This window comes from Perna viridis, chromosome 13 (genome assembly GCF_037379345.1).
Source record: "Perna viridis isolate PV_CMFRI_1.1 ecotype Kerala chromosome 13, ASM3737934v1, whole genome shotgun sequence".
In the NCBI taxonomy this organism is placed as follows: Eukaryota; Metazoa; Mollusca; class Bivalvia; order Mytilida; family Mytilidae; genus Perna; species Perna viridis.
The window spans coordinates 11,383,755-11,405,353 of NC_142457.1; the positions used below are offsets into that span (position 1 = coordinate 11,383,755).

The 21,599-nt window shown below is 34.7% G+C and overlaps 1 protein-coding gene across 2 annotated transcripts; it reads right to left on the reverse strand.

The window, feature by feature from the left end:
- Window positions 1-623: 623 nt before the first annotated feature.
- Window positions 624-13,050, reverse strand: LOC148599568 (uncharacterized). 2 transcript variants are annotated; one of them, XM_088557481.1, is made up of 4 exons: window positions 12,689-13,050; window positions 9,922-10,115; window positions 8,681-8,726; window positions 624-6,898 (listed from the first exon to the last, which is right to left on the reverse strand). In XM_088557481.1, the coding sequence occupies exons 1-4, from the start codon at window positions 12,771-12,773 to the stop codon at window positions 3,423-3,425; spliced, it is 3,801 nt and encodes a 1,266-aa protein (XP_088413607.1). In that variant the 5' UTR covers window positions 12,774-13,050; the 3' UTR covers window positions 624-3,422. The 2 variants fall into 2 exon arrangements, with proteins under 2 accessions (XP_088413607.1, XP_088413608.1); XM_088557482.1 differs by lacking the exon at window positions 8,681-8,726.
- Window positions 13,051-21,599: the final 8,549 nt, after the last annotated feature.

Below are 21,599 nucleotides of genomic sequence, written 5' to 3' on the forward strand. Positions count from 1 at the left end.
TTAAAATATTGTTACTAATTTTTTGTGGTTTTTGCAGTTTTAAAACATTCTGACCAAGCAATTCTGAGTGTACGATAAAAGACCTTTTCAAAAAATATATAATATAGCCGTGTATTAGGTAGGTGCATCAAAAACCTCAAACGGCCTTGTTCGGATTTCGCCCTAAGGATCGGTTACCGTTTTTACACTTAGAACAGAAACATAGACCTATAATTTTATGATTAAATAATTATTTAATCTAATTACAGGTCTATGACAGAATGTAAAAAATATTACATGAAAACAATGATCATTTTGAACGATGAGTGACTGTGCCGTGATCGAGGAACATGAACAACGATCGAGTGATTGTAGGAGTATGATTAGGACCAGCTCTAACTGTATAATTGGAAATTCAATGTAAATTTTGAAATCAAAACTTATTTCTAATCAGATTTGCTAATTGTCTTTAGTCACAGGGTTTCCATTTTTAATCACAGACTTGCTGTTCTTAATAACGTCACATAGAATAGAATTATTAAGTGTCAGGAAATGTCCAAGTGTTTCTATGTGTGTGTTAGTAATGTTAACCCTATGAAGGTACCCGTTATATTTAACATGGGCCTAAAAGTATATAGAATGCGCCAGGTAGGAATGCTTTTATTGATTAATATTCTTTTACCTTTTTTAAACAGAGTTTATTATATATGTTTAAAATTACAAGTAAACTAACCAGTTATAACCTAACAATGCATAATTAATCCTATTGACAATAGCCATCAAAAACAAAGCAATAACCTAAATCTCATGCATTAACAGAATACATAATTCCCACCTATGAAAGTAATAAAAAATATTATAAAATAACTTACTTAAAGGTATATAAAATGTGGCAGGTAGGAATGCCTACCGAGTGCGGCGTTTGCTCCTTTTATATGATTCTAATGCCACGTCCCATCAGAATATTTTACAAACATGTTCACAGATGGGATGGCATTGTCATTATGAAGCACATAAAAAGTATACAACAAAACACACAGGCGACACTTTAAATCATTATTTTTTAAACAAAATCCAATTTTAAATCCAAAGCACGAATTTATACAATCATATAATCAATTAAATAGTCGAATAACTTGCGACTAAAATTCTCTGTTCCCTTTCTGATCCCTTATCTGCCAAAAACCCAATATGTCAGGTCATAATTAAGACTTGTTTATGAAAAAGAAACATTACCTAAACAATCTGACCTTATGATTGATGTCGTAAAGGCTAACAGCGAAAAAAAAAAAAAAACAAAACAAAAACAAAAGCAAAACAAAAAAAAAACCCCCAAAACAACCTAAAGACATCTAATGTAAACAATTTAATTATAAGACTGATGTTGCATAAGTTAATAAGATAACCCTTAAATAAAGTGTAAATTAACTATGTACATCAATCAAATATACTGATGCGGGATAATGTAGAGTATCGACTTTTATTGAAATAGTGTTAGTATACCCCAATTCTATGCTGAAATATTTTTGAATCAATCTCAAAAGTTACAATATTACATAGGGGTGTGAAAGTTTAGAGCGGCTTTTCATATTTCTTTGTCACGACCTACGACAGTTTCTTTCAGGACATGTCTGGGAATAGGGCGAAATGTGACCTGACCCAGGACAGCCTGTCAGGATCCATCAGACATCTACTGTCAGAAAGAGTTTTCCTGACATAGTCTGACAGAATTTAAGAGAGATTAGATGCGATCGTAACTGTATCTTAGCATTACATCTACTCCATTATTCCAGACAACTATTTCGTCGTCGTTTTTTGGTGTATGCGGAATTGAAGTAACTTATTTGACTGTTTTGCGTAGTCATTGAATTTCGGTATCTTTTTGTTGATTTATTATTCACCGTACTTATGCGATTATCACGGCCCACTTAGACTCCATCCTGTACTGCATACTAGATACATTTGTATATACTAGGTTATTATAATTTGATTTCTTGCGAGATGCTTCACAAATATAGTATATTTCATGTTACGTTAATATCATTTTTGTTCCTGTCCAAAAAGGACATATGTCGGGGAAGACAAAAAATGCCAAGGACACACACACACACAACAAATGAAGAACAGACAAAAAATATCACTGAGAACATCGAATAGCACAACCCCTAACTAAAATCAGGACACAAAGCTAATTCTTGGTTTGCAATTTATAGAGTTTTATAATGTTCTCAAATCCTACCACTAACTTATGCATAGAAAAATGCTACTACATTTGACAGTGCACTAGTGTGTGGCCTTTACAAAGGAACTAAATACAGTTAAACGTCATATATTTAATAAAAGCAATCGATATAACATCGTCTTCCATCCCTCTTTTATTTGTTGTTTTAGTTCAAGTGCTTGCAAGTAATTTATATTTTTGTTACCGGATTACACTGTTTCCTGCTATAGCAATGCTTATTTCAAGAGCTTATGTTGTGACTTTCCAAGTAACTGGCTATGTCTGTATGCTTTCATTCCTTTGCGATTTGTAACGGTGTCTCGTTTTTTTTTCCATTCAGAATATCAACTTTAGCTCCACTGAGAGTAAGTCTTTTAACACAACAGAAACTACCGACGTAACAAGCGACGTGGAGCAGAGTATTACCGTCAATTCCTTGTTGGTTTACACAGGCCTCCTTTTCGATAAGAAATTCTATAGTGTGATAATGTGCTCCTTCACTTTCTGCTATTAGACCTGCCACCCCGAACCTTGTGAGGGCATTTGCATCTGCTCTTTTATTTAGAAGTATTTGTAAGATATCTTTATAACTTTCACGACATGCATCATACATTTCTTTATTAACATATGCTCCGAAACGCAAAAGTAATTTTGTACAATTCATATTTTGTTTTTAAAAATAAGCTGTAAATATAGGTGTTTATCCATATAAGATTGTCTTACTTGTTAATCTTTTGGTCTTTGATTTATGAATTTGGGATCATTCTCAGATGTAAAATTAACATTGTAACCTTGTTGTTGACATGCATTTAAATATTCAAATTGCCTGAAGATAGAGAATGACACGCACTCTTTTTCAAGACAAATATCATTTAAATTTTCAACAGACAACTTGATGTCGCTGGTTAATTAACATAGGTTATTTCTGTCTTGTTCATTTTGAAATCTGCACCATGTTTTAATTCATTAGCCATATTAAATGTATAACAAAACATAGTCTGATATTAATCAGTAAACAAAAGAAATGGATGTGGTTTATTTAATAATAAGTAGGAGATATTGTGGTACCTTTTCCCGAGCAATTATAAAAGGCGTGTTGCCGTCGTTTGATGTTGCTTTTACATCTGCTTCTTGGCGAATACGTTAAGGTAAGTTACTATTTCCCAGTTTCCAGAATCAAAAGCTGCTAATAATGCAGTTATTCCCTTATCATTGACATGATTTATGTTTGGATGTGAAGTTCTCGAAAGAGGTTTCCCATTGCATAAGCAATTATAAGTGGAGTGTTGCCATCTTTAGATGTTACATCAATATCTGCTCCATTCCGAATAAGGTAAGTTATTATTTCCCAGTTTCCAGAATCACAAGCTGCTAATAATGCAGTTATTCCCTTATCATTCGCATGATTTATGTTTTGATGTGAAGTTCTCGAAAGCAGTAGATAACAAATATCAAAGTTTCCCATTGCACAAGCAATTATAAGTGGAGTGTTGCCATCTTTAGATGTTACATCAATATCTGCTCCATTCCGAATAAGGCAAGTTACTATTTCCCAGTTTCCAGAATCACAAGCTGCTAATAATGCAGTTATTCCCTTATCATTCGCATGATTTATTTTTGGATGTGAAGTTTCCGAAAGCAATAGCTCACAAATATCAAGGTTCCCCATTGCACAAGCAGATATAAGTGGAGTGTTGCCATCTTTAGATGTTACATCAATATCTGCTCCATTCCGAATAAGGTAAGTTACTATTTTCCAGTTTCCAGAATCACAAGCTGCTAATAATGCAGTTATTCCCTTATCATTGGCATGATTTATGTTTTGAAATGAAGTTTCCGAAAGCAATAGCTCACAAATATCAAGGTTCCCCATTGCACAAGCAGATATAAGTGGAGTGTTGCCATCTTTAGATGTTACATCAATATCTGCTCCATTCCGAATAAGGTAAGTTACTATTTCCCAGTTTCCAGAATCACAAGCTGCTAATAATGCAGTTATTCCCTTATCATTGGCATGATTTATGTTTTGATATGAAGTTCCCGAAAGCAGTAGCTCACAAATATCAAGGTTTCCCATCGCACAAGCAGATATAAGTGGTGTATTGCCGTCAGTGGACGTAACACCGATATTAGCTCCTCTTGCAATTAGTACCAACACCATTTCTCGGTTTGAATTTTCACAAGCGATATGTAGTGGTGAATTGCCTTTTTCATCTAGATTGTCGATAAAAGATGATTTTGGTGCAAGTAAAAGCCAATCTACAACACTTGCCATTCCGTGTTTTGTGCATTGTATTAATAGCAAAGGTCCTTTCTGTATCTCACTGTCAGATTTTGGTATTAACAACCGCACAGCCCTTTGATACCCATTTTTCAGAGCTATATCAAGCGCTTTATTGATATTTGCTCCATTTTTTATAAGATATTGAATGATACCTCCAAATCCACATTCACATGCAACGGCTAAAGGAAGATCGCCATCTAATGTTTCAATATTCACATCAGCTTTCGTTTCAACCATCGATCGTACATTATCAAAGTTTTTAAATAAACATTCTCTGTACAATGGTGGAAGAAACCCATCATTTATCTTCTTATCAAAAACGTGAAATGATTGAACCGTTCTTTTACATTTTGCAACTGATTTCATTTTCGTAACAATGTCTTCATAACCCTTGCTATCTGCAATGGCCATGGGACATTTATTATTTTTGTTTTTTATTTCGATCGATGCATTTCGGCATAATAACAATTCTACAATGTCTTCATAGCCATTACTAACAGCAAGGTGTAAAGGCGTTTCACCCTGCAAATTCACCATATCGACCTCTGCTCTATAGTTGAGTAACAATTCGGCAATTTCCAAGAACCCTTTAGAGCATGCCAGATGAAGAGATGTGTTACCATCATTATCAACCACGTGTAAGTCAGTGCTTTCATGGCTTACAATTCTTTTACAGAGTTCCCATATTCTATATTTAACAGATTTAATTAGAAATGTCCCTTTTGTTAAACTACTTGCATCTCTGACAACAGCTTCAAAGACATTCGGGATTTCCATTTCATTTAGTAATGTAAGAAAGGTTTTCATGTCGACAGTTTCAAAATTAAAGTTCGCTCCTTTATCTAAAAAGTACTGAACTACTTTTTCTTGTTTTGCAAGAAATGAAGCATTTAATATGCACTGACCATATTTGTTTGTCTTAGTAAAATCTGCTCCATTATCTATAAGCAATTTAATAATATCAATGGAACCATTGATAGCGGCTGTGAACAAAGGTGTTTCTCCGAAATTCCCGATGTGATTTACCGACGCCCCTGCATTTATGAGAAGTTTTACTACTGTGGCGTGCCCCCCGCGACAAGCAGCAGTAATTGGAATGAACCAGCCATTCTTTGCATTGATATTGGCGCCATGTTTTATGAAGAAAGTAACACAATCATCATATCCGTTTAGACAGGAAATAATGAATGGATTCATGCCATTGTCATTATTAATTTCCGACGCATTCCTTATCTCACTGCTTTCCATTTTGTTTAGAATATTCAAAAACTTTGACCTATATACTTCTACTGACATATGTTTATAGTCAAGCCAGTCATGTATTTTATCCTTCAAAACATCTTTTTTCACTCGTTTAAAAAACTCGTTTTCGTATTCAGAAGGAATTACAATTACAAAGGGATCTTGATTTTCTGCGACATATATTTCTAGTATAGTACGTTCACAAAGGAATCTTGTTTTGGCATGTCGTAAGATTGTGATGAGCTTGTTTTGACCGAAGTAACCACATAGAAAATCTAACACCTTATCATGAGCAACTTTTAAAAAAGTGTTTTCTCTTGTCAAATAAGTCCCACAACAGGCGTTCATTTTATCAACTAATTTATGCCGGGATGTGTCTCTACTAAGACGACAGGCGTCTAGTACACAGGTAAGCTTATAACTTAGTTCAGTGTCATTTTCTAATAGGTTGGAAGTATCAATTGTTCCGTTCTCAATAACGCATAGCAACAGTGCACAATACTTTACTTTATCAAATTCTTTCATTTTGTCTAGTTCTTTACACAATGTTTCATATGGACTGTGAAGGAACTCAGTAATATTGAATTCTGTTGATTGTGCGTGCAGTGAACAAACAAGTGGAGAGAAGCTGGTGCTCTCAGTAATTTGGAGCAAAAGCTTTTCATCTACATTCGGGTATTTTCTTGCTATAGCCATTTTATCTGTATCTGTGTAACGTTCCGAAAGATTTATTACTGACTGGAATAATGTTAAGTCTTTTTTAAATGCAAGTTCGTTGAAAACATCTAACCTACATGTGGCCAGGATTTTCGTCCTTCTATTCTGTAAGATGTTTACTAACGTATCATTAATTTGAAGCAAATGTTCGACCACTTCTTTCCTTATTCTGTACTTTCCCAATATGTCATCAATTAAAAATGTCTGCAATGTGTTTTCCTTGTATTTGTTAACTATATCAGACACTGATCGACAAGGAATTGTGTCGTAGTGTTCGTTTCTTTTAAGAATAAGGGCCAAATGTTGGATAGATACAGTCTTTCCAATTCCGGATACCCCTGTCACAAGAATGGCATGTCGACTCAGCACAGTTTCATATATTTCTTTGAACACCTCAGGTTCCACATAAAGCATGTCTTTCTCCATCCAAGATTGAGATTCAACTTTGTCAAAATCTGAAATAATTGAAATTGAAAATGGAATTAAACATATCTTCATTTTTCTAATGAAGAGCAGCATCTGGGACAAACGTTACATGCTAACCACACAACATGAAAACCATTGTCTTTTCAATTCTATTTCATCGTCGAATGTTAGTTAGTCTTAACAGTATTGTGCTGAGGATCGACAGATTCCGATTAAACGTTTTTAGCTTTTGCGTTTTCGTTACACTTGTTACCATAATTATAAGGAACACAAGTTTTTCTGACAGCAGATCGGACACTTTGTTGTCTTGTAAGAATGTGGTGTCCCCAGATGGGAATCTAAGCACACTCACATCTGGTATGGAAATTGCCCCGACCAATTCAACTAAAAGTACCCAATCACACGTTCAGTCTGCAGACCATCTATTCCGGTACAAATATTCTGACTATTTCAAAATTATCAAACCATGTTCCATCACTTTAAATGATATATTTGACTACAACGATGACGAACAACATTGTACCATATCAAAATATGGTATTAAAAATTGCAAAACATGCAACATTCTTATAACCGACTCTTACTTCTCCAGTTCATTTACAAACAAAACCTTCCATACAAGAAGTCACGATGACTTAGGTTGCAAATCAATACATAATCAACTTAATATATGGAATAGAATGCAACTTACATGGTTTAGTATATGTCGGAGTTAAACAAAAGAATGTGCGGTCATCGTTCGGGAAATAGCACCACCAAATTTCCGACAGTTTATCAACATTTTAATTAACAAGATCATTCAATCATCTCTATGAAAAAATACCATCCTTCCATTTCTTCCAATACCGTTTGTCAACAAAGGTATAGATGCAATTAATTTGGCTAACATCGTCCATCCTCAAACATGATGACTTCTCAATCAAAAGTGTCAACTTTCCTTTCATCTGTGGCAATATCCCTTCAACACCTGCGTATGAAGTGTTCATATGACAACTCATACGTGATGCCAGAGCTTGCCGAAACTATGCAGACTTTTTGTATCGTGCTGGAACTCTAACAAATATGCTTCTGACACAGGGTTAAGTTGCTACAAGGTTGAAGTCATTACTACAGAACTTTTGTGGTCGTCGTCATGAACTCGTGGATCGTTTTTGTGTATCCATCTGCGCCATGAAAACTGATTTATTTAACGGGTCATAGTATTCCTTACCTGGTTTGTCTGCCCCGGACTTAACGTTTTATGAGCAACTCGGCGGATGTTTCTAGAAAAGCAGAGGGCGCTTACCCTAGCGGTGCACCTGGTCCATGCCCCCATTTGTTAGTGGAGTCCGAGTTGCTCATTTGCTTTTGTTACTTTGTATGTATGATTTTAGTTACTTTATGTTCTTTGTTGTGTATGTCTGTTTTCCATATCTGGTCTTTGTCCTTGAATTCTTTCGATTACCGCTGTAACTTTGGTTCCCTTGATTACTCTTTTAGGTGAACACATTTTAAACATATTTGATTTTTATATCCTTACGCATAGTTTGTTTGAAGTATGACGTATGTTTGGATTTGAGCATGAAGGATCAAGTATTTCTGAAATTTTACACCTTATAAAAAATTTTAGAAAAAATAGTTCAGTATACTTTATTACCCATAACCTTACCTGGACATGTAATGATACTACCGCTATGATAATATTATAAAGTATCAGAATCTTTAAGAATCAATCTTAACAAATGAAGCACTATATTTATGAAAGAAAATATCAAGCTATTATTTAAACTCCCACATTTTTTTTTTATCTCATAAACTATTTTGCCTTGTACCTGTTAAATGCTGAGAGGCACTTGGAGTATTTTCTTTGAGTGAGGACTACAACAGAAATAAACTATTATTGATGAAACAAAATGCATCGATTTAAAATAGAAGGCATACCATAGCAAATTTTACTGATCTACTTACTATAAGTTAAGTAATGTTTTTAATCAAAAACTCAAAATGACAACACGAAACAAAGATAAATATACTCTGCAAAGCATATATTGAGTGAGGACTTAGGGGGCAGTACATCTTTGTATAAATTTAGATTAGTTTCTGAGGTTTTGTATTTTAAATTGGTTTTCATATTTGAGATAATTCGAAAAAAGTGTTTTAAAGAGATGAAAGACCAATGCTTTTATGACCAATGCCATCTTACTTTGTTTGAATTAAAGAGGGCATACATCCCATCAAAGTTGCCTTAGATAAATGTTGTAAAGGCTTTTTGTAACAGCAACGCTTAGTATAATACGTTCCATCACGGAACTCAAATATCATATTCAGTTTCTATATCCCCCATTATAGGAAAGTGGTTAAAAAGCACGCGATATTTTAACCATAGGATGATGATAAGACAATTGGGTGATATTTCCTGCCATGTAATTTTCCAAATTTTCTTGATTTTAAATTGTGTGTGCATTCATTATGGTTAAATCAAGACTTCAACATGTTTGCTTAAATTCGAATATTAAAAATAATATTTTTACAACCTCGGATATAGATGTTATTCAAATCAACCATTACTAAAAAAGTATATACATTTAATTGTAGTATTTTCAAAAGTTGTACATATTTGAATCATACGAACATTTCATACTAAAACCGAAAATTAGTAGAAAATGTATAACGAATATTTCTTGTTTTATATCATAATTTGACCATGTCTTTAGATTTTGCTGACTATGAATTACCCTCTTGTTTCGGTATTTTCATGCAGACAGTTGAAAAAAGAAGAATTTGACAAGAATCAAATGGGCTCTTCTTTGGTCCTTTATTCATACAAAAGTCATTAAACCAATCACCCAGTATTGTGTTACGGCGCATTTTGGTACAATGTCAAGAAATCAACAGGTTCTTACATACGTTGCAGAAAAAAGCCGTGAGATTTCTGCGCATCTTATGGCCCCTTAATCCTTAAACGTTTTGTCAATAATCCGTGAAAATAATTAAAGCCTGACTTTTAACATTAAAAATAGCGGCATATGAACAGCGTTCTTTAATTATGTATATATAATTGCGCTATACTTACTTCTAATTGTTTTATTCTTTGTTCAAACGATTGTAAGTACTGTACGATTCTACGCAGCTCAGCTTCTAGGTTTTTCTCACTGGCATCAGTATCGTGTTTTAATGTTTTGATACATTTGGCAAGAATCTTAGTTTTCTCTGTACAATTCTGTAATAAATCCAATCCCAGAGGCGTTCCCTTGAGAAAATCTTTGCCTTCAATAATGAAAAACAAAAGAATTGCATTATCTTAATAAAGCCCTATAGTACAATGCTTATATGTTTTTATTATTGTAGCTCTTAGATATTTATCGATTTTTTTCCCATCAAAAGTATAACAAAAATACCAATTATAATGCAAATTTCAGTATCCTGTACTCGTATTACAAGTAATGACCTCTCATCAGTATTAAACCAAATACCGAGAGATAGTTAATGAAAGAAGCACACATAGATTGGATACAAGAAGTAGTGTGAGTATAATCTGAAAGGTAAATTAAAGGAACCAGGATTAGATCGGTAAATTAAAAAAAGGATAATCAAACAAGGAAGAAAGACAGCCTAACAAAGAACACGAACTGACAAAAAACAACCCAACAAAAACAAAAGAGAAACTAAAACAAATCCAAACATAACACCCTGCCCTCCCCCCCCCCAAAAAAAAAACCAAAACCAAAACAAAACAAAACAAAACCGCACATAGATACAAAGTAAATAGGCCACCGGACTCTTCTTCAAACTAGAAGCATAAACCGTGAACTTGTAGCTTTAAGGTTTCTCTTTTTTCCTAGAAACAACTGCCGTGTTGGACCAGGTGCACCGGTAGGGTAAGCGTCCTCTGAAACACCCGCCGAGTTGCTCATAAAAGGTCAAGTCCGGGGTAGACGAAAGAGGAAAGGAAAAATATGACACGTTGAATAAATCAGTTTTCATGGCGCAGATGGATCCAGCATAACGATCCACGAGTTCATGATTACGACAATAAAACTTTTGTAGTGATGACTTCAATCTTTTAGCAACGCAAACCTGCTCCAGAAGACTATTTGTAAGAGTTCTAGCGCGATACAAAAAGTCTGCGTAGTTTTGGCAAGCCCTGGCATCACGTATGAGTTGTGATATAAACACTGCATACGCAGGTGCTGAAGGGATGTTGCCACAGATGAAAGGAAAGTTGACAATTTTGAATGGAAAGTCATCACGTTTGTCGTAAAGTTTGGTCTATAATTTTCCTTTACCATTTCTAAGTGTCGGTCAAGATACGAGGCTGACCTTACAGTGTCTGTAGTATCCTTTATCTCAAGTTCTTTTGGGGTAGATGAGATGAATCAAATCCCCAAAATTAGGATTGTTTAAAGATAATACGTCATCTTTATAGCGGAAACTCAGATTAAAGGATCTAGCTAAACGATATTCTTTCTTTTGGATCATATCAGCTATAAAGTCAGTCTCATAAGAGTGAAGGAATAGGTCAGCTAGTAAAGGAGTATAATTTGTTCCTATTGGAATGCCGACCGTTTGTTGAAAAACGCGTCTACACTGGACAAATATGTTGTCGATTATAAATTCCAGCATTTTATAAACATCATCTTCTGTATATTTGGAGGATGATTTGGAATTATTTCTTACAAAGTATGAGGAATCTCTACTAAGAACTACATATTTATATCTAGGTGTACCATCTTTTTTGGAAAAACAACGACGTATAATGTTTTTAAGTCGGGATATTGACTGAGTATGTGGAATAGAAGTATACAGTGTTGAAAAATCATAGGTTTTAATGCTATTATATTCTGATAATAGTCTTTAACTGATTGTCTCCAAAAGATCTTTCGGATTTTTCAGGATCCACATTGAATTAAAACCATTACGGTAGTAACAAGTGTTGTGGTAGGACTGCAAACTCTCTTTGATAGCTTTGAGTATAGAAGTTAAAAGTTTTGAAAGAGGTTTGGTGGTGCATTTTGTAGATCCAGCTATGTAACGTTGTTTGCATGGATTCTTGTGGAGTTTAGGAATCCAGTACGGTAAATCACAGTCATCGACCTTTGTAGAGAGACCAAAAGAGGATAGCACTGATTTATGCAGGATGATTAATTGACCTTTGTACGGTATTATGATCGTGTGTAAGAGCAAACTGAGGAATAATTTTTTACCCGTTGTCTGTCCACTATTCATTTTCGTAAGTCACAGATCCCTCGTGATGATTACACAAACATCAACACTTTTTCCGGACTGTTAAACCCCATAAATACTGACACTTTGTGTAACTCAGTATGATATGCTGTATTAAGTTAGTGATGTTGGTAATATTTATTACATAATTTTTTCTTCAGTCTTCAGTTTTTTAACTGAAGTTTTTGTAGGTTTCTTACTGATTATGTTTTCCTCAATGCAGTTTACTCCATTCATAGTATTATGTCAATAAAAAAAAATAATACAAGTACTGTGAATGAAAACGAGCAGCGAGTGATTAACGATAAGTTTCGGATGAACAATAATAAAATGCACTGTCGAATAAAACACCTGATATAACTGACATAAAATGTAATTTTCACATTATCATTATTAATTAACTTATTTTAACAATTAACACCCCAAAACTATCATTTGACCTGGCCACCAAAAATATGAATATTTTCATCTTTCAACTATCAACGACATTTTCTAAGAATTTGTTGTTTTTCACACTGTATCAGAGTATTTTTATATTTGATCAGTTAAAAAATGAAATGAAACACACGGCGCTTATTTTTTCTTTTGTTTTGGTTGTTAACCTTGATCTATATTACCATTTGATTTCCATTTATGTAATTCTCCAATAATATTCATCCGTTCGTCGACAGAAAACACAAATGACGCAATAAATGACTCCATCAATATGAATGATTCATTGTATTTTTTCAGATCCCATTCCGTAAAATCACAATGTGCCCAACGATTACGAACTTGATCTCTAACCTGAAAATTAAATACATATATAGTAGCTAGGCTGAAATTGCTTTAAATACATGCACACCTGTTGAATGTTGTGAAAATTTATAGTGTTTTTTTAAATCCTTTTCACCTCAGTTAATTAAAGGCTTGTTTGAAGTGATTTTTTTACAATGAAAGCAAAGAAACGATGCCTGATTTAAATAAAACAATGATTTTTAAATAACTCATGAAGTGAAATATTTTCATAAAAGTGGTGCAATTTGTCATAATGTGATTTTTAACATACTTTTCCCGATTCCGATTTGATTTTACTTTCACGATTTTGTCATTGCTGTCAGTTGGTTGACGAATCGCTACAAAGTTTACACGCATTTCCCATTTTCTTGATTTGTTCGCACCTTCTGATGCAAAACAAAAGCGTTTTGCGTTTGATTTTGACAAATTTTTTATTTGTAAAGACGAAACTGCCGAGAAACTTTGAAAGCATCAACATCGTTGATAGTTTGTTTCGTTCATCTGCTTTACGCAAAGATTCCATGTATTATGCTCTTGTCGATTTTAAGGAGTCTGATGTTTCCTAGGAGCCATACACAGTGCAGTACCACCACTCATGTGTTATATAGATGGCGTATTATCTTTAAACAATCCTAATTTCTGAGATTTGATACATCGCATCTACCCAACAGAACTTGAGATAAAGATTACTACAGACACTGTGAAGTCAGCCTCATATCTTGACCTACACTTAGAAATCGATGGTAAAGGAAAACTATTGACCAAACGTGATGATTTTTCGTTCAGAATTGTCAACTTTCCTTTCATCTGTGGCAATATCCCTTCGGCTCCTGCGTAGGGAGTTTCATATCACACATCATACGTTATGCCAGAGCTTGCCGAAACTACGCAGACTTTTTTTTATCGCGATAGAACTCTAACAAATTGGCTTCTGGAACAGGGTTATGTTGCTACAAGATTGAAGTCATCACTACAGAAGTATTATGGTCGTTATCATGGACTCGTGGATCGTTATGGTGTATCCAACAGCACCATGAAAACTGATTTATTCAACGGGTCATAGTTTTCCTTCCCTCGTTTGTCTACCCCGGACTTGACTTTTTATGAGCAACTCGGCGGATGTTTCTAGAAAAGCAGAGGACGCTTACACCCTTCCGGTGCACCTAGTCCATGCTCCAAGTTTTTAGTGGAGTCCGAGTTGCTCATTTACTTTTGTTACTTTATATGTATGATTTTAGTTACTTTATGTTCTTTGTTGTGTATGTCTGTTTTCCATGTCTGGTCTTTGTCCCTGGATTACATTCTTTTGATTACCCTATAACCTTGGTTCCCTTGATTACTCTTTAAAAGATACACTACAATTGTTAATGTGTCGAGTAATTGCAACTATTTGTAATTAGGTTGATTTTATAAGTCCATGAGGCACTGCATACAAAAATGCGTACAGAATTGAGTTTCATGTGTTCGTGTGGTACAATATAATATGTTAAAATTATACCGGAACATTCGAAATGGACCCTTAATTTCACGTGGATTTTAATTTTATACTGATATCACTCATTAAGTCACTCATGTCAAGGATAAAAGGAAACTGTTGACTTTTGAAGTGCTATTCGAATTTCAATTGGTTCCGGTTAAGTCGTAATGATAAAGGAAAAGTATTACTTGTGTTATAAATGAGCTCCAAATTTGATCTCTATAACAGTTTTGAATATATACATCTGTCCTGTAATAAGTAAAAAAAAACAAACAAAAAACAAATAACAAACAACAAAACAAACAAAACAAAAGAAAAAAATATTCCCAAATAATTTTCTATCCAACAGGAACATTTTGAAATATTTAATACATACTATAGATAATTTAAGGGTGTTTCACCAGTCTTGTCTGAACAGAGCGTCACGGAAGATGTCTTATAACACGCGTACATTGCTGATAAGTCTCGAAATAATGATGTTTCTTAAGGAGGGTTTTGTTTTGTTTCTTTTTTTTCCAAAACAAAAACATCAAACAACGATTACAATGGCACACACACACACACAAACACACAGACAGACAGACATGTCACATGTCATGTCATATTCGATAAAACAGATCGATCTCTGTTTCCGCTATACAGATGACGTACTATCTTTGAAGAATCCTAATTTCGGGGATTTGATACATCGCATCTACCCAAAAGAACTTGACATAAAGGATACTACAGACACTGTGAAGTTAGCATCATATCGTGACCTACACTTCGCAATCGATGGTAAAGGAAAGCTATTGACCAAACTTTACGACAAACGTGATGACTTTTCCTTCAGAATTGTCAACTTTCCTTTCATCTGTGGCAACATGCCTTCGGCATCTTCGTATGGAGTGTTCATATCACAACTTATACGTTATGCCAGAGCTCACCGAAACAACGCAGACTTTTTGTATCGCTAAAACTCTAACAAATAGACCTCTGGAACAGGGTTATGTTGCAACAAGATTGAAGTCATCACTACCGAAGTTTTATGGTCGTCATCATGAACTCCTGGATCGTTATGGTGTATCGATTTGCGCCATGACTTGACTTTTCATGATCAACACGGCGGGTGTTTCTAGAAAAGTAGAGGACGCTTACCCTACCGGTGCTCCTGGTCCATGTTCCCAGTTTAGTGGAGTCCGAGTTGCTCATTTACTTTTGTTATTTTGTATGTATGATTTAATTACTTATGTTCTTTGTTGTATATATAAATGTTTTCCCTGTCTGGTCTTAGTCCCTTGATTAAATTCTTTGGATTAACGCTATAGCCTTGGTTCCCTTGATTACTCTTTCTTACATGTACATTTACATTAATATGTATTTGCTTTAATAAACAGGTTCGATATACACACTGTCCATTTATGTTTCGATATAAAATAACTTTCATTTCCATTGTACATCATACGTTGCGAAAAACATTTTCATTGGTCTGGGCAAGGAGTTAAACATATATCAAAATGTGACATTGTTAAAATGCACGGAATCGTTCGTTTACCGTGCGTTTACACATGCTGGGAGCGTTTGTTTATCATTTAAACGCACGATAGAAGCGTTCGTTTATCGTGCGTGCGTGTGGTGAGCGTTTAGCGTACGTTTGGGTATCGTGCGTTCGGTAAACTTAAACGTGTCAAGAAGTGTACATTAATTTGTTTATAAAACGCTTGACGTAATGATTTTGATACATATAATTGATGTCAAATGAAAAGTATTGTTTTACATTTTTTTTTTAAAATACATTCTTAATGTTTTCAATGGTTTGGAAATTGTAGATTTACTAGACAAAAATAGACATTGTCCTGTGTAAGGAAATTCCAAATATTTCTTCCTGCCGACCTGATTCAACTGCAAATACCTCCTTACATTATATGATACAATTCATGGAACGGAAGGAAATGTTATATATTTGGTATTTGTTTACACAATATGACTCAAGTCAAAAATGGTCACCATATATCATGCAGAGAACGTCGGCATTAACAGTCACTATATAAAACTTTGATAATAAGTCAGTCTATGAATAGTAAATAGTTTGATATATGTTTGGACATAAGATAAAATACGTTTAATCGCACGATACAGTGTGCGTTTAAGCGCACGATTAACAAACGCTCCTAGCGTGCGTGCACGATAGACGAACGCTCACAACGTGCGTTTAAATGCATGATAGGTGAACGATGACAAATAATAACATTAACAAATAATGACGGAAAACAAAAATAGGATATTGAATTAATGAAAATATATAATTTTGTAATAGCAAATAATATAAAAATAACAGTTTAATCAAGGAAATAGTCAAAGTACAAAACTAAACGAACGCTTCTAACGTGCATTTAAACAAACGCTAGTATCGTGCGTTTAAACGAACTCTCCCATTGTGGGTTTAAACGAACACCCCCGTCATGCGTTGAAACGGACGCTCCTAGTTTTTGATGTTAATGACCATCCTATTCTGTTTGAATGTCTCCAACGTTCCTACGGATACAGGACATGCATTAGCACGGATACATTCTTATGTAAATATGTCAAACCATGAATATCGGCAATGCTCAATCATCCGAGAAAACTCTCTCCTTTTGACTTCCGCAGGGTTCAGTGTTGGGACCGAAACAAAATACTGTATGTTATCGAAGCCGATCGGGCAGATATGTAAAATGAACTATCACTGTTTCGCCGACGGAACCCAAGCGTACCTAGTGATAAAATCTATGGTTAACTAGACTGACATCGCTATTCGCATGAAGGCTTGTCTCACTGATATTAGTGCGTTGATGAAGTCAAATATGCTCAAACTAAATCAACATAAGACTGCTTTGATAATGTTTACAACGCACAAAGGAATTTCAGAAATTTACTATAAGCTTTGATGGTCTTCAGTTTAAAACCTTTAGTTTTTCTTTGACAAAATCGCAACATGGGAAGTCAAGTAAGTTTAATTTCAAAGTCATGTATTACTCAAATATAGAAGATAGGACGCATTCTATCATACATAACAGACGATGCCTTCAAAACATTAGTAAATTTACCTGTGACTTCATGCCTATGGGAATGCATTATTATATTGAATAAATGCAAGCCATAAATCTGTGCTATCCTCTTTTGGTCTCTCTACCAAGGATGATGATTGTGATTTCCCGTCTATGTACTGGATTCCTAAACTTCACAGGAATCCATACAAACAACGTTTCATAGCTGGATCTGCAAAATGTACCACCAAACTTCTTTCAAAACTTTTAACTTCTATACTCGCAACTGTCAAAGAGGGTCTGCAGTCCTAATACAACACTTGTTTCACCCGTAGTGTGATTAATTCAATATGGATTTTGAAAAAAATCGAAAGATCTTTTGGAGACAATCAGTTCAAGACTATTATCTGAATATAATAGCATTAAAACCTATGATTTTTCAACACTGTATACTTCTATTCCCCATACTCAGTTAAAATCCCGACTTAAAAACATTATACATCGTTGTTTTTCCAAAACAAGGTGGTACACCTAGATACAAATATATAGTTCTTGGTAGAGATTCCTCATACATTGTAAGAAATAATTCCAAATCATCTTCCAAATATACAGAGGAAGATGTTTACAAAATGCTGGAATTTTTAATCGACAACATATTTGTCCAGTGTGGTGGACGTGTTTTTAACAAACGGTCAGCATTCCAATGTGAACAAATTGTGCTCCTTTACTTGCTGACCTATTTCTTCACTCTTATGAGGCTGACTCTATAGCTGATTTGATCAGAAGGAAAGAATATCGTTTGGCTAGATCCTTCAATCTCAGTTTCCGCTATATAGATGACGTATTATCTTTAAACAATTTAAACCCTAATTTCGGGGATTTGATACATCGCATCTACCCAAAAGAACTTAAAGATAAAGGATACTACAGACACTGTGAAGTCAGCCTCATATCTTGACCTACACTTAGAAATCGATGGTAAAAAAAAGCTATTGACCAAACGTTACGACAAACGTGATGACTTTTCATTCAAAATTGTCAGCTTTCCTTTAATCTGTGGCAAAATCCCTTCGGCTCCTGGGTATGGAGTGTTCATATCACAACTCATACATTATGTCAGAGCTTGCCCAAACTACGCAGACTTTTTGTATCGCGCTAGAACTCTAACAAATAGGCTTCAGGAACAGGGTTATGTTGCTACAAGATTAAAGTCATCACTACAGAAGTTTTATTGTCGTCATCATGAACTCGTGGATCGTTATGATGTATCAATCAGCATCATGAAAACTGATTTATTCAACGGGTTATAGTTTACCTTTCCTCGTTTGTCTATCCCGGACTTGAATTTTTATGAGCAACTCGGCGGGTGTTTCTAGAAAAGCAGAGGACGCTTACCCTACCGGTGCACCTTGTCCATGCTCCCAGTTTTTAGTGGAGTCCGAGTTGCTCATTTACTTTTGTTACTTTGTACGTATGATTTTAGTTACTTTATGTTCTTTGTTGTGTATGTCTGTTTTTCATGTCTGGTCTTTGTCCCTGGATTACATTCTTTTGATTACCGCTATAACCTTGGTTCCCTTGATTACTTCTTCCAATGTGGAATGACTAGCACTTCGATTACTTGAAAAAAAAGAATTGACAGAATATCCAGATACGGATCTCCGCTCCTTTACTGCAGCTTTAGTTAAATTTTTCAAATAATACCAGTCAAATATGTCCACAACTGTACAAGCATGCTGCAGACACGCAAGCTGTTAACGAACATGATATATCCCAAGATCGCCTAAGGTGTTGTGTTTTTAACGATATAAATATTGCCATGCCATCTCGAATATGAACAATTTTGGTTAGTTCACATCCTGGCAGATTTGTAACAATTTCTCAATCCTTCTAAGGTTTATGAAGTAAATCAGTCATGCAATAAAGCTGTAGGTACAAATGGAGTCGATTGGAAATGACAATACAGACTCCACCTTTACGTTGTATATGTTTGCAAGTACCACGGCACGCCTCAAAACTAGTTCAGAGTTTATATGGACATCGAGTTTTCCCCGGATTGACATTTCAGCTTCATTTTTTTAGTCATGTCCTCAAATGTTTTAGCTTCGACCTCTAAATAAGCCAGTGAAAACTTCAGAATTGTCCTCAGAGAGAGGACACCTTCAATGAATGACTCAACCATTTTTTTTCTATATTCGATCAAAATGCTCAACCAGGACATTTTCTTGCTTTTCGTATAGACTCATTCCTGATGTCTTTGTTTCCTGATGGGAATTCACGCGGTTGTGTATCCATCCAGATCTTCCGTGCATTTTTGAGCTAAACTATATTTTCAAGCATTTTTTCAATAGCTGTCAAAAACATGTCCCAGTACTTATAAGTTGGAGATTGTTGGTAGCCCCATAATTTAAATCGGATTTGAAAAAAAAGGTCAATGTGAGTTTCATACAATAACATACATAACAATATCATAACTTCATAAATCAGTGTCAGACCACCAACTGCTCAGTTATATTGCTTAAAAGCAATCGGTCAACCAGCGTAAACGTCAGAGGCAACTAAAAGGTCCCGCAGTCCACCATCGGCCCACAATCTACCAAGTGTTGTAATAAAACATGATGAATATATTTACACAGCAATTTATATAGCTTTACGAGACATTCATTCCGACTACTTCTGTTTGGTAACGTAATATTCATATCCAAACATTATTTACTATATTTTAGTATTTTTGTGTTATTTATTTGACAAGGGAAATTAATAAGTAGCGTACATTATCATGCTAACTTAACGGAGATAACTAAGTTTAAAGCCTTTTGTTTTAATTACATAGTAATTTGTTTGGAACAGACTTCAACCAGCTTATCACAGACTGACACCACCTTAACATTTTTGGCACATGTCTGGAATAGACTGAACACGACTAAAATAGTTACGGCCAATAACAGTCTTTACAGCTACTGAACGACTGAATTAATCTAAAAAAGAATTGTTTAGACAGGTCAAACTTGTTCAGACCGATATAGCTGTTTGAGATTTAACTTTTAAGTACTAGTTTAGCTGGAACAAAGTATATCTAATGTCTTTTACAAGTTGATTACTTTTTCCGTGAGTGAATATATTATATGTTGGCCTTTATGTAAAGTTTTCAGATATAAACTTCACAACCATCAGATCCAAATCTGATTGGATTTAGAAGAAAAAAGTGTTGCTCGACGTTAACAGTTTTGTGATTGCATTGTATGTATTTTTTAGGTTTATTGTTCTTATAATTGTTAAGTGAAATATTCATTAAATGATGTATCCATATGTACCATGAAAAGTGATTTATTCAACGGGTCATGGTTTTTTTTCTTCGTTTGTCGGACTTGACTTTTTTCATGAGTAACTCGGCGAGTGTTTCTAGAAAAGCAGAGGAACCTTACCTTACCGGTTGACCTTGTCCCTGGATAACATTATGTTGATTACCGCTATAACCTTGGTTCCCTTGATTACTCTTCAACTTTATCGGGCACCTCAGATAATGACGGTAGACCTGGTCAATTCTGCCAGTTTTTGATGTAGTTTGAGTCGCTCATTTACTTGTGTTACTTTGTATGCATTATATTTGCTTTATTCTCTATGTTGTGTTTGTCTGGTTTCAAAATCTGATCTTTGTCATCAGATAACACTATTTTGATGTCTGCTGGATAATTCTGAATGTGAATTTTTCTCATTTCTTTCAATATTTATACCGCTTAATCGGTGTTGGAAAAATGTTCTCATCACTAGTGACTTTTTTTGTTCTCAGAGTTCGATTAGCTTAGACATCGATTTTCTTGGACTCCATCTTGAATCGACTCGATTGCCATTGTATTTATATTTCCGTAAAATGAGAAAGGTTTGGTGTTTTCTGATCTTAAATAAGACATAGGAAGGGACTCAGGAAAATTTGAAGTGAACAAAAATCGTCTGGTTTCTTTTGTTTGGAATCTTTGCATTTGTGTGACGTCAACATGTCTCCTATGAAACGGAATCATAACGTGTCGCGCTGTTTGTTTTCATGTTTTGGTAAATTTGACGATCCGGGCATTAGAGAAACGGAATATATACACAAAGCTTGTTGATTATAAATTTCGGACATCTGGTGATCAAAACTATAACATACATTTCACTCGATGTCAGAAATACCTTAACAAACTCGTTATCATTGTATATTCTATATTTAAGGAACCTTCCAGCTAGTTTGAAATGTATCAATATGTGCTTCAAGTCATTCGACCAAAAAGT

What these genes read in the sequence shown, in the direction of transcription:
- LOC148599568 (XM_088557481.1), bottom strand. Translation starts at nt 12,773, where the DNA reads ATGGAGTCATTTATTGCGTCATTTGTGTTTTCTGTCGACGAACGGATG. An exon ending in ACATAAATGGAAATCAAATG is followed by an intron (nt 10,116 to 12,688) that starts GTAATATAGATC and finishes TCATTATTGAAG; the next exon opens with GCAAAGATTTTCTCAAGGGA. An exon ending in TGCCTCTCAGCATTTAACAG is followed by an intron (nt 6,899 to 8,680) that starts GTACAAGGCAAA and finishes CAATTATTTCAG; the next exon opens with ATTTTGACAAAGTTGAATCT.